The following is a 14,756-nucleotide window of genomic DNA, read 5'->3' as shown; positions in this document are numbered from 1 at the left end:
CTGCATCTGCCTAGCCACGGCGGGCGGTGTGGGGACCACACAGCTGAGATCCCCATTTTGTGATGGATATTTTTAGTAAAAGTCACGGACAGGTCACAGGATTCTATGATTTTTTCTTTATTACCCATGACCTATCCGTGACTTTTACTAAAAAATATCCATGACAAAATATTAGTTTTATTCATAGCCACACACTTTAAACCATCGTGGAAAAAATGGCTCATAACCATGAGAGGAATCAATACCAAAACAATCCCTCTTCAGGGACATCTGGGAGGCTCTTCTAACAACTCCCATTAATACCTCAGCTAGGAATTCCTGAACACTTAGCAGAAACTCTGAACCAAATGCTTAGAGTAAAACACGCCAGATCCCTCTACAGGGAACTTCTGAATCTTCTGTCAGGAGAAAAAATGTTTTGCCGCTCCAAGCAGTTAGAGGGAGCTTGTGCTCCTTAGAGGGTCTTTGTTTTTCTTTTAGTCAGTTAAATGTGTTACCGGAACCTTCCCTGCCACCTCATGGGTGGAAAACTAGAAGTCAGGGGACTGAAGAAGCGAGGAGCAGATAGGAAAGCAGTTGTCAGTTGTTAGCTAAAACAGAATTATTCAGAATTTCTCCACCGCCACTGTGGCTGGTTAATTACTTTAAGAGGGAGCTACACCAGAGGTGTAAAGAAACCGTAATACAGATAGTAAGGAAAGGGCAAAGCGTATTACGGAGACTAATTTGCTGAACATTAAAGTGGATTGTTCCTACAGTACCAAAGTTGCTAAACATAATACTGCTCTAGCTCTGGCACAAAACAAAAGTTAGTGAGGTCCTGTTGTGAACATTTAAAAACTGGACACCAATCTCATCAGTTCCAATTTATTTTAACTTCTTTTGAAGTATATTTAAAGGACAATATAGCATGTGTATATCTTTAATGTAAGCACATACCTATTAGGTTCTCTTTCAGTTTAACACAGGAAGCCCTAGACAACAGAAAGTCTCTCGTCTGCCCCATTCGTTGCTCATTATGTGTCCTGTAGCTGAACTCCCTCCAGGGAAGAAACAATTTTAATGTCTTTGTCATTTACATATGCAACATATCCCAAGTCTTGCCAGTATGGGTCACATGCAGCACATATTATAACCTCTAAAACGGGTAACAATAGAGGTAGTGAATAATGAAAACTTGAGAGAAAGAGTCACCTCCCACAAACCATCACGTAATTTCCTGAATGCTGAGTTTGCATGGTATCTTTGTACTTTGTTTTAAGTCATGATTTTTCTTGCCACACAACTGTGATCGGGATACAATCTGCTGCAAAAGTGAATATGTTAAACAAGCTGCGAAGGGGGGCTCACCTAAAACCATGGATTCCAATCCCCTCAAACTTTGGGAAGTTCAGATATGAACTTCACAACTCAGGGCTAGCTCTAATAAAAACTAGAACTCTGAATCCAAACATTCCCCAGTGTAGGGAAAGGGGATCCAAATGTGAACTTAATATTGCTAGGAGAATGTCTATTAATTTTGTGTGTATGCGTGCGCACAGACACACACATGAGACAGACAGCTTTAGAGCCAGAATGAGAGAGTTCTCGTGATTACTTCATTAAGCCAGTACTTCAGTTGTACTACCAGCTGGCATCAGTATAGAAAGGGTTAGATTCCATCCTTGTGGCTTCATGCAGCCTTTTGGGGCACTAATATGATTCCAAATTAAATAATCCCTCTGGAGACTGTTGCAGTAGAAAAAATCAGAATATTAGTTGCAATTCACAGAGCGGTTTTGCCTTAGGAATCTTAATATACATTTCATTGAACGTAAGTGAGAGGATGACCAAAACTGCTGGTAAAGAAATGAAAATGAGCTGCTAGTTTTATGGTGAAAGGGGAGTGATCATGAACTAAAGGCATTGAATAAGACGTGTGGGGTTCTGTCTCCTCAGGACTAAAATGATTTAATGATAGAAGATAATGACATTAATATAACTGGTCACTTTTCTACAATGGGGATTTGGATGCTTCTTAGTTGCTGACTGTACTTAAACACACAAATGTGCCATATGTCAATAAGACAGCTAGATATACTTTTACAAGCTCCAAAGGAATTTGCTGATTTCCGGATGTGGCAAATCATCCACTAATTATTGTACACACTATGTGCAGTTCAGCAGCTGCTGTGTTACAGTATAATTATAGGATAAGTTTTAAATATGGAGGGTTTTCTACTGTCTGAAATAACATATTTTCCAACATATATCAAATAACAATGAGATGCAGATACACTTGTATTTAAATATAGGCTGAAGAGAAATGCTTTGACTCAGATCTTCCATGTGCATCACTTAATGTGTTCAATTCATTTGATTGTTGTTGCTCTAGTTTCTCATTTTAATTGTATGTGTTTGGCATCAACTTGTCTGTAATGCCAAGGGACAAGTGAATGAGGAAAACAAATGGGACAGCTTGTTTTTTTAAAAGTCAGATGGGCACAGTGAGAATTGATGTAAGCAAGTCAATTGTGTTACAATGAAGTCAGTATTGCTGAAGTCACTGGAGAGCACCAGTTTACACCAAAGCCTCAACTTCAAAGACTTCACATCCATCAGTCCTGTGCTTAGGGAACCTCAAGCCTCAACCTCAAGCAGGAAACCAATCCACTCCGTGCAATTTGTAAATAGAAATTGGGCTACAGTTCCTTCCATAATAAGGGTCACACTTGGGGCCTGCTGCTTCTGTTGAAATCAGTGGGGGATGCACCTCCCTCCCACTCCCCAAGAGTTCAAAGGTAGAGTGCGGTGAAGTGTGCTGTAGCTCACGAAAGCTTATGCTCAAATACATTTGTTAGTCTCTAAGGTGCTACAAGTCCTCCTTTTCCTGGTGCATTTGTCGTTACCACAAATCATGATTTTCACCACCACATGGCCACGTCCAACATTGGGCTCAGAAATATCATTAGCAACTACTTAAAGCCCAGGCGGAAAGTTTGACTTGTATTCTGCTGTTCATTTCCTAAAATTGCAGATGAAGAGTGATACAAAACTCAGTCAAGTAACAGACCAAACTCTGACGTGTTTCTACCTCCCACCAGTTTTTATCCAAACCCCCCTGATTTCAATGAAAGCTCCTGAAGAGAGGAGAATATAGCTGGAAACTCTGTGATAGAACAAGACAGGAGATCTACCATGCAAGATGGTTTATCACTTTTTTTTAAATAATCCATTAGCCAGTGCTTGTTAATCTGTGACATTCCAGGTTAAATTTATAACTGCATGGTATGTGTGAGCTACCTGCCAGAAATGTTACCAAATGCTAGTCATAAAAAGTTAAGCTTTAACTCAGGCTAGATAGCCTTGTGACTTCATAAACTAAGGGGATATTTTAAAAAATAATTGCTTGATTCAGAACTTCAGACAATACACTGGTCTCAATCTAGATTAACCCTTTAATTTGTTTTTTAAAATATATATTTTCTTGAAAATATTTCTTGATGAAAAATATATTTTCTTTTTTTCTCTCTTTTCAGAATATATCAGACTATGAGTTGAACAAATTCAATGTAATGCACCAACGGTAAGTCTCTTGTTCCTTTCTGCTTCCCCATTAAATAACCGTTGTTCCTTTGCATATTGTCACTCTTTTTGTGGTAAATAGGTTGACACTGAGAATTGTAAGCTCCTGTCCACTGCATAGTAAAGATTGTAAGTCATTTGGGTTGAACTTTCCCAAAAGAAAGGTGATAAAATATTTGCAAGAATACTGATCCAGATCAGCTGACAAAATAGTCATTTCAGTTGCAGCAGCAGTTATTCTTGTGCAACAGAATGCTATCAGGGAGAACCACAAGAGGAAGAAAAGTACAAAGTTCAACTTTAACATTCAGCTTTTCAGGTACACCAAGCAGGTTTCGTTTTGCACTGATTTTCAGTTGAGTTCATTTCCCAGATAGGCATCACAGTAAGTGGCCAGGTTTTCAATGGAGCTCTGCAAATAATATGATATTTTGAAAATCTTGTGCATCACTGGTTGCTGCTGCGTGTGTCCCTTATTTAAGTACATGCATAGGAGCAGAGTTCTTTTGAAAATCTGGGTTGTGATCTTCTGAAACTCATGTGAACTCTGCAAGAGCAACATTGCTATGATAATCCACAATGTGCATAGACTGCAGATAAAGAATCAGTTCAGTGAGGTAATGCTGATAGCATGGAAACCACATTGCCTATTGCTGTATATTATTCAGAACAGAGCCCAAATAATAACCATTTACCCAAACACTTTCACTGGGTGTTTGAACAAAATCAGGTCCAAATCCAAGCCATTCAAGTTTTCTTTTCGGCAATCTCTATTTTGCAGTCAATTTAAAATCTACCTTCCTCTGGTATGAGATGGCTCAGAAGATTGGTAATTAGCTTAGAGGGGCTAGGTCACACAATCATATCTAGCACAGGCTGCAAATGACCAGAAGTTATTACTATTCAACAGCCTATGTGAAACAAATGTGTGGGTGATCTCCATACAGCTCCGAATGAGCGAATGTCATACACATATCATTTGGTACAATATTTATAGGCAACTCCCCATGGTAACATTTTATATTTAAATATCCTTTAGAATACCAGTAGTATTGTAAAATTATAAAACAAGCAATTTTGATTCTAAGGTTATGAAACGCTTACACACACAATTTGTGGCCACTTGAATCTGTCTAATATTTTTAATATTTTGGGATATTCTCTCTCTTGGATGCCTTTGGACACACAGAAATATCAGTGTGTTTTCTCTGTGAAACAATGAAAGCAGGAAGACATGGATATTAGCTGATAAAACGTACACTGTCAACTATGATGAAGCATATATTTTACCTCCTGGCTTTTTATCCTGTGTTATATCTTTTTCCTATCTCTGATAAAACACTATATCTGCTTTAAGAACAGAGCTGTCTTCCAACGTCTCTCTCCCTGTCAATAAGAAGCTTGTTTTTCCCCATCATAACTTCATTCCTACTGATAAGACTTTGAAAACAAAGAAAGTTAATATTTCCCTGGACTTGTTTTAATAATTAACTAAATGAATAAGGAAATGTTAGGAGGACCTTCATGTAAAGTAATTAAAATCTAATGGGATGTCATTTCATTAGGAAAATCAGAGAACATTAATAATAAGTTGACTGAAGCTGCGACCTTTGTTTCTGTGATACACAAAGCACACACTCAAAAAGTTGGCCCATTTTTCTATGAAAAAGTTTCACATGCGAAAAAAAGCAAAGAAAATGGATGGTGGAAAATATGTAAGGGTTTGCTTGTTTGTAGAGTTTTCTGGTTTTTCATATAAAATGGCTTCTTTAAAAACACATCAAATGCATGAAGAATATTTGTTTTTAAGTCTGAGATATTTAAACCAAAATGTTATTTGCTTTTTTAGCAGTTTAAAATGAAAGGGAGACATCCCTTGAAATTTGCTGAGGCGTGAAGCAAAAGAGAACAAATGATTTTTTACATAGAAAGTTGGCCATAAATGTGCAACTTTAATGAAGGTAACATAACAACAATCTAATGGTCGGTGAACAATATTCCAGGCAGTGGTTGAAAGATGGGGAGAACCATGGTGGCCCCATTCCATTACTGGAATCCCAGTTTTCAGGACTCACATAGTACTGCATTCTTGAATGTCCAAGACCTAAACTGGCTCACCTAACCCCAAAGCTTATATGAGTTTTTCTAATTAAGTTTGCGGTCACAGCAGGTCCCCCCCAACTGATTTATTCCTAATAATAGAATACAGGAACACAAAGTGCCATACAAGATCTGACCAGTAGTCCAGCTAGCCGTATATTCTCTCTGGCCAATACCAGATGCCTCAGTAGAAGGTGCAAGAAACCCTGCAGCAGACAGCTATAAAATAACCTACCCATAGGGAAAGTTTCTTCTTAACCTCCATTAGTTACAGGTTGATTTATGGCCTCAGACTCCCATAGACATAGGCACCCCTTCCAAACTCTTGGCCTTCACTTTGTGTATTTTTTAAATCCTTTTTACTGTAGCTCTAGATGTAACTGTAGATCAGTGGTTCTCAACCAGGGGGCCGGGGGGCCGAGCAGGTTTCAGGGGGTTCACCAAGCAGGACCAGTGTTAGACTTGCTGGGGTCCAGGGCAGAAAGCCGAAGACTCACTGCCTGGGGCTGAAGCCCGGGGCCCTGAGCCCCGCCACCTGCAGCTGAAGCAGAAGCCTGAGCAATTTAGCTTCACAGGGCCCCCTGTGGTGTGGGGCCCTGGGCAATTGCACTGCTTGCTATCCCTTAATGCCAACCCCGGCTTTTATATGCAGACAACCAGTTGTTGTGGCACAGGTGGGCCGCGGAGTTTTTATAGCATGTTTGGGGGGGCCTCAGAAAGAAAAAGGTTGAAAACCCCTGCTCTAGATAACCATAAAACTGGAAAGATGCTGAGGCTAGAAAACTAAGACCAGTCTGGGGGCTAAAACTTGTAGTCATTCTACGTTATACTGTGTGATCCTGCAAGAACTCACAAATTAACCAAGGGCAGGTTGCATCAGTGTATAGGTGGGAGTCCAAATAATCCCCTGGGTGCTGCAGTAAGTGGTGGTGATGATTCAGTAGAAGACTCTCCTTCCCTCCCAGTTAGTACTGAACATACACCCCAATAGGAAAAGGTAAAGCAAAAATGACAAACTTTATGCTATGGGAAAGATTGGTTGTAGTCATTCTGCTTCTAGCGGACACTCTGAAACAGACCTTGTCTACATTAGACTTCTCTGGGAAACCTCCCAGTGCGTATTTCACTAGTAGAGCTCTACTAGCATTGACAACATTGGCAATGCTGGTGTAGAGCTACATTCCCCAGGACTTACAATCATGTCATCTAAACCTAAGCACAGTTAGTGGACACAGTAGTAAAATCACCAATTACCTGTCTATACTAGCACTCCGACCCGTGGTTATGCAATAATGAGAAATATCCCCAGTGACACAGAGGCTCCTTGGCAAAGGCTCCCTTGTTCTTTACAAAAAACTCTCACCTCAGCCCTGACAAACTCTGCGCCAAACATGTCTTACAGGATATTTATCCATAAAGAATAACACGCAGGGTATCAACAGAAAGCTTGTAACTTGTTAAGATTCATAATCATTGAGAGAAATATGTATGGGTAATACTAAGAAATAATGTATTTATATTGAAAGTAAGCTTTATATGGACTTGGAGTAAAAAGTTAGTCACCATGGGACAATACATGAGCGGGTAATTGTCCATTCAGGCAGGATTGTCACCTCACCCTGGTGAGTCCATGACATTGCAAGGCTCAATTGTATAGCCTTGTTCCATCCCAAGACTTTCAATGGAAAGCCATCAGAGACAATTTCCAACAATTGAAACCACTTGGAGTTAAAAAAGGAACATTACATCAGATGGGATCACCCTGCCTATGAATAAAGACAAAAGACTGTTTCAGTACAACATGGAGTGGGGAAAGGCAGAACTCTGAATTCTTGTACTGAGCAGACATCTTAGGGAGCAGGGATGTTCTCATGAAAAATGGGCCCTTGGTTGCTGTGAAGCCAGCCAACTCTACAACAGACTGAACTTTGGAAGAAACCCTTTATTAGATAGGAAAGGTAACTATTGCTGAGTGTAGACCCAGGTTCACATTTTCTATTTTCTATTCCATCACTTTCTTGTGTTTCTAGCAGAATTTCTATTCTTTCTTAAGGAAACCTTTTGTTTCATTACAAGTACGCAGTTATACAGTATCAGGGAGTTTAAGGTAAAACTGGTAAAATGGGGTACAACTGCTCCTTTGTGCGGGGAAGAGGATTTGATATTTCTGTGAGTAGCCAGTGTCAGGAATTCGAGAACCGGAGTGTTCTTCTTGGTAACCTGCGAGGGAAAGACAGTGCTTGAGTCGCTGAAAGGCTGGTGATGTTAGGGACCTACCACCCAGGCAGGCAGACACAGGGAAGACTCCCTCACTCCAGAAGCAGAAGGTAACAAGATGACTCTCAGTGCTGGGTGCCCTGAGAACCGTCACACCCCACTCCCCCACAAAAAAAAAGTCTAATGGAGATGCAGCCTTTGAGCACTGCAGAAGCAGTTCTAGGGGACATATACTTATCCCCTGGGTTACGGCTGCTGAGGTTGCATCTTGATTTGCTCTCCAGTTATGCATTCCAGTCAGCCTTGGCTACAGGTTTAAATTCTCTGGAAGGAGTTCTGCAGAGCCCACTCTTCTGGGAGTCTGGTGAAATATGTTTTCAGACAGTGGGACATTTCTATTTTTCACTCTGCAAATCAGACTATAGGTCAGACATTGTCACTCCGATACCCTGGAGTCCTCCTGAAATTCTCAGGAATTTGACAACACTAGTATTTGACAACTAGCTAGTGGAGGTGGTATACCCAGCTGTTGTGGTCAAAAGCAGCTTTATTCAGGGTTGAAATTCATTGCAGAAAAAAAAAGATATCCAGAATAGGACATTACTTTCAAGAATGTTGTCTAAGACACATCAGTTTCTACTCTTGGGGAAACGTATCAAAAAGCCTCGCACACAAGTACCAGTGTTCTGAAATAGCCTTTCTAAAGATGCTCACTTATGTCTTTAGTGGAAAGCGTAAGGCTGAGTGTGAAATTTGCAACTGAGTATGCTGCAAAACTGACATATAAGTCTTAGATATAATTGAGTGGTACATATCCATAATTTAGAAATAAATATATAGAGAGAGACAAAATTATAGCTTAGTCTCTTAGGTATATAATTCAAGATTTCTAAAGTTAGGTGTTTACACAGACAGGATTTCAGAATACTCTGTTCACTCATGTTAGGGACAATTAAATTAAAAGGCCTTCCTCAAAATGATTAGAGATAAGTCCCAAACCAGAGCATGAAATGACATGAACTCCCCAGCCCCAAACACTAGGGTGGGGTTTTCAAAACTGGGACATATGTTTAGGGACCATCTCTCTGTAATAGGCAAAACAGACACCACCACTCCCCGTCCCTGAATTTGCACATGCCACATTGTTACGTAAGTAACAGACTCCAAATCTGATTTGAACTCTCAGTGGCTTGGGCCTATCTTATTTATATATGGTAGCACTGAAAATACCTAAGATGCTGTGCAGTAGGTGAACCATGGTGACCAGCCTATAATTACAGGCCTTTTATAATCATCATGTGGGCAGCAACTGGATTCCTTGCTTTGAAATCTACCACTTTTCACTGTGGTTCTATATAGCAGTTGTCAGTTTACACTATAACCAGGAATATTATGGTATTCATGAAGCACAGATTCAATAGTTGAGACTGATCTCTGGATCCTTCTCTAACATCTTTTTCAGTTTTTTTTGTGGGGGAAAATTGGGCTGAAATTTTCCATAGTTGGTTTCCAAGCAAAGGAGGCTCCCTACACTCTGGGAACTTAAGAGCAAAATTGGTTGAGGTATTAGAAAGAGTTATATCTGCATTAACAAAAAGATATTTTCCCCATATATTCCAGCTGAAATGTTTGCACTTGTATAACTCAAACTGTTAGCGACAGAACCTTTAGATTTGGCTGCTTCTCTCCCCTCCCTCACCACTTTTAATTCCTCTTCAGGAAAGGCAAAACAATCCAAAAATGTATTTTCAGCATTTTTAAAGCTACGAACATTATCATGCCCATGGAGCTTAATTCACGGTTGCTCCAGCTCCTTTATGCTGGGAAAAGGGCTGGAGTGGAGTCAAGAGGCTCTAAAAGCCTGTATCTGGCCACGGCAGGGTTCTCATTGCACAGGCACTGCAGACACCAGCCCTAAGGCTGCCTTCCTAGGACCAGCTCACGAGGCTGGAAACAGTCAAAGAAAGGTTTCAGAGTAGCAGCCGTGTTAGTCTGTATCCGCAAAAAGAAAAGGAGTACTTGTGGCACCTTAAAGACTAACAAATTTATTTGAGCATAAACTTTCGTGAGCTACAGCTCACTTCATCAGATGCATGCAGTGGTTACAGTTTTATTATTTTCTGTTTATTTCAAGCAAGGGAACTAGAAGAAAGGAAAGCGTAACAATGAGTGAGAAGCAGAAAAGGCAGGAGGAGCAAAGAAGCAGATACTGAGCTCACCAAGAAGCAGTTAGAAGAGCTGTGTGCACTGTGAGATCCGTCAGCAGCTGATTAGAAGTCTGAGCTAGTGACCATGCTGCATTCATATGCCTTGAGGCAGGATGAGGCCCCTGCTCCATACGGGGCCAGAGAGCGTCCCTTTTTCTCCCACAGGGCTGCCTAGCATATAGACATTCAGGGTGTGACCTGCATGCTGGTAGGTGGGGGGCTACAACAGCAAAGCATTCTAAGGCACCTACGGTTACAGGGCAAGTGGTGACACAACCACTCAGTGGTCTGGCCTGGATTTGCACCCCTGAACCATGATACCCTGTGACACTGTGCTTTTACCTAGAATAATTTAAAATGTTGAACATTTGCAGTGAAGGATCCATTTGTTTTGTAGGTTGTTTTTGTCTTCTTTTAAAAAACACGGAAATTTAATTCAAACACACTAAGGTTGGGGAATCTAGAATGGAAAAGTCAGAAATATAAAACATTCTGTTTCCAGCAGAGTGTTACTTCTGCAAATTTGTACATAGATAGCATTTTCTAATCCTGGTTTCTTTACATATGTGGGTTAGTCATAGTTATTAAATGTATATCAAAGTACACTGCATGTGCAACGTGATTCAATTAAGGCTGCATTAGGAAACTTGCCTTTTAGGATTCTTGATTGTGTGCTTGATTGCTGTAGCCTAATTTTGTCTTAATGTTAGGGTTAAGGATTGGTACTGCACTACTGAAATCAACAGAGTTTTTAACATAGACTTCAATGGGCACAGGGACTCGTGCCCTTAACAAATAATGTAGGTTGAAAAATTGTTTTAAAGTGTCTGAACTTCTGATTACTGCCTCTTTAAGGGAGAAGCCACAGTCTTGAAAGCTTGTGACTTTCTTCATTTGCACTTTCACCCTCAATGAAGCTGAAAAACATATTGTAGGTGGTGCTTTCTAGCCTGGTAATTAGAAACTAGGCAAAGTTTGCCCTTCTCAGTAGTGTGTATGTTGTTATGGATAAGAACATAAGAACGGCCATACTGGGTCAGACCAAAGGTCTGTCTAGCCCAGTATCCTGTCTTCTGACAGTGACCAATGCCAGGTGCCTCCGAGGGAATGAACAGAACAGGTAATCATCAAGAGATCCGTCCCCTGTCACCCATTCCCAGCTTCTGGCAAACAAAATATTAAAATTACCTTCTTGTCTTCTGATACCCAGTACTGACTCAGGCATGCAGCTTTAAATATTCAGAGATTTTGTTCTCTTGCTTTTTCTTAGTTTCCTGGTGTGCTTTAAATGATCCCTTTTAAATCTTTATATCTAGGCTGAAAATGGACATGACCATGATGAATTGTATTGAAGGTTTAGATTTTTCTCTTTTAACACAATACCCTCTCAAATGGTAAAAATGTCACCTAAACATGGACTGAAAAAGGCTTCTATCCCCCACCATATTAGTATCATGTAAATATTTCACAGGGCACCTTCTCAGCTGCTGGGTTGAAATGTGCAGCAGTACAAATACTCCACAGAAAAGGCTTTAATCACATTAAACTTGAAAAAAACACTTTTAAAGTATTTATTCCTTCATTTTTGGCAAGGGAGAGCAGAATTTAAGTATTTGACAGAAGAGTCTCACCCACCAATCACAGGGCAGAATATTCATAAGAGCAGTCATTGCCTGTTTATAAGAAATAACTCAGAATAGTTTCCTGTTCCTTTAAAAAAAATAGCTTTAACTTCTTAGGCCTTTCTTTAAGTAGTATTGAACGGTATCCTTAGCCTTTCAAAAAGTCTGACAAACTCTCACAAATATGCTCTAAGATGGCTACATATTAATATAAACTACAAATGTGTAGACACACTAAATAAATTGGACGTGAAACAACTGTGGAAACAAGCATGTATTTGCCTTTCTTTCTCAACAAAAATAAAGATGTAGACTATAATTATTACAGTTGGAAGTTGTGCAGAGAAAAAACAGCTAACCATGGATACTAATTGTTGGGCGTCACCAGGGGAGGCTATTGCACATAATTGTACAAGCTTTGTTTGTAAATGACTTATCAGTTAGGTTCTTAAGAAATGTGAATTGTTAGGTGTCAGGCAGTTCTACTTCTAAAAGCTGAGAAGACATGTAAAGTTTGTATTTTCTGTCCAAGTCTCTGTGACTGACTCCTTAGTTATAGAGCTACTACTTTTCACATTACCAATGCAAGCAAACAAAAATATTACAGCCAGTTATGAGATTCAGTGATTTGCAGATTCAGTGGCTGCAGGGGCTTAAAGTGGAAATGCATTATTATATGGGCAGCATTTTTGTTGTGTGGCTTCTCATTGTTCAGTTGAGCACACCCTTACCTCTAGGCCAGAAGGGCAGGACTTCAAGTCCCATACAAGGACCTTGCTGCATGCATAGTATTGTGTCAGGATTACCACCATTGCAGTACTAGGGAATGCTGTACTAGTTGAGATATATTTGACATAGTCAACTTTTCCAGTGGGGGCAAAGGAGGGCAAAAATGGTATGAAATCAAGTTGAAATTTCTCAATTTGATGAGAAATTCTGCGAAAAATGTCCAATGAGACAAAAATTGTTCAATTGCTTTCCAAATTTTTCTCTTAAACCAACTGTCATTTTTCAGACAATTAAATTAAATTAAACTATAAGGGAATCCTGACTGAAATCTCTTGACTTAATTGGAGCTACTGGAGAGAATTGAGGGGGTATCAGAGGACTTAAACAGAAAAGTCTTGTGTGTGCGTGCTTGTTTGCATGCTCTCTCTCAGCCTGTAGCTGCATGGCCTCCTGAGTCACAAGAGTCTAGAAGAGATCTCAAAGAAATGAACTCTCAGTATCTTTTACCTCTCCAGGGCTGCCCAGGATCTAGCATTTCGTATGACATTTGGCAGCTGTGTCATACAGCCCTGCAGTGCTGCTGGATCCTCACACCTCCATCCAGCTTGGCTACAGGTCTTCCCCCCAGCTACCCACAAGGGACTACTGCAGTAATAGGTCAGAGGCTACCTGATCAACTCTCCTCACTAGCACAACTCCCCCTGCCAAGTCTGCCAAGGAAGCAGCAGCAGCTGAAAACAGGATTGAGAGTAGGAGGAGGTACCAGTGGAAACTGGCAGTGGTCAGTCTAGAAGGTACGGGGGGAAAGGGGAGAGTTGCTGGCCCACGCTTTCCACAAACTCCCTTTTCTGCCACAGATTCTCCCTTATATCCTTGTCTCTCCAACAATGCTGCTCTCCTAAGATTTCCCATCTACAATTCTCCCATGCTCTTCCCCAAACTACTGTCTCCCTCTCTTGCCTGCAGTGACAGACAAATCTGTTCTTGCCTTCCTCCCCCACCCACACCATCTGCCCCTGCTTGGGAAAAAACAGCAAGAAATGTCACACAAGGATGGAGCTTTGCCTCTCTCCTTGTATCATAATTCCCAAAATGTTTTAGCTAATTGTCAGCAATGCACTTCCTGGGAAATCCACACAGCAGGTTTCCCCTATGGTGTATGTTTTTGTCCATAGTGTAAATAAATCCCATCAGTGATTACACACAAAACACTATGTTAAAAGAACAGTAAGAATACAAAAATCACATGTTAGGCAACCTTAATTCTAGATTTTCCTATGCTCTAACAGCTCCACCTAGAATAATCTTCCTTGACTAGATTGCTTATGCTTTGGGGCATGTTATCTAGGTGCATCTAGTAAGAGGTGGGTCTGTTTATTCCCCATTAGCAGGGATAGCTAGGAGGGTGAATCGCAGACCCTTATTTCTCTAAGTCTCACAGATTCTTAAGCAGAGACAAGGTGGGTTATGTAGTATCTTTTATTGGATCAACTTCTGTTGGTGAGAGAGACAAGTTTTCGAGCTTAAACAGAGCTCTTATTCAAGAACACTTGTCTCTCTCTTATCAACAGAAGTTGGTCCAATAAAAGATATTACCTCGCCCAGCTTCTCTTTCTAATAACCTGGGCCCAACAATGCTATAACAACACTGCATAGACCCATAAGCAGGCAGTTTGAGCTGCTCTGATACAACATTAACATTCCAACTGTCTCCTAACAGTGAGTGTTTTCTTTAGCACTCTGTACCATCCCAAATAGTGAAATTGTGCATGCTGTTCTATCCAATCCTAATATGCAGGGGGAGGGACCTTCCTTTATTTTAATGAGGATTGTCTCCATCTGTTAGTAATAATAATTTGTGCTTAGATGGTATTTTCTAGCCAAGAATTTTGAAGCTTTTTGCAAACATTAGCAAATACTGCCTTACAAATACCCCTATGAGATGGTTGAACATTACTACCCCCATTTCATAGCTGGGAGAAACTGAAGCACAAGAGATGAAGGCCAAATTTGCCCAAATTGAGATGCTTTGGGCCTGATTTTAGAGGTACTGAGCACCCACATTTCTCGTTCATTTCATTTGCACTTACAGATGTTCATCACCTCTGAAAATCAGGCCCAAGATGACTCAAACTGGGCTCTCAAAAACTGAGACAAACAAAATTAGAGACCATTTTTGAAAGTGTAGGCCCATATGACTTGCTCGTGTTCACACAGTAAGTCTGCAGCAGAGCCAGGAATAGTACCTAAATTTCCTGACTCACAGACCAGTAGCTTCCTGTGCCTCCACAAGAGCTTTCCCCACCCCATCAATTGA

General features: G+C 40.5%; 1 protein-coding gene across 9 annotated transcripts in view; it reads left to right on the top strand.

Moving 5' to 3' along the window:
- The window catches only part of BLNK (B cell linker), a 145,828-nt gene that overhangs the window by 45,255 nt on the left and 85,817 nt on the right, over nt 1-14,756 (top strand). For all 9 annotated transcript variants that reach the window (XM_043551103.1, XM_037905680.1, XM_027819480.2 and 6 more), the window contains one exon: nt 3,519-3,565. In XM_043551103.1, coding sequence (XP_043407038.1) covers nt 3,519-3,565 — 47 coding nt within the window. The remainder of the gene's footprint in view (nt 1-3,518; nt 3,566-14,756) is intronic.

This window comes from Chelonia mydas, chromosome 7, assembly GCF_015237465.2.
Source record: "Chelonia mydas isolate rCheMyd1 chromosome 7, rCheMyd1.pri.v2, whole genome shotgun sequence".
Classification (NCBI taxonomy): domain Eukaryota; kingdom Metazoa; phylum Chordata; order Testudines; family Cheloniidae; genus Chelonia; species Chelonia mydas.
This window is presented reverse-complemented; position numbering and strand designations above follow the sequence as displayed.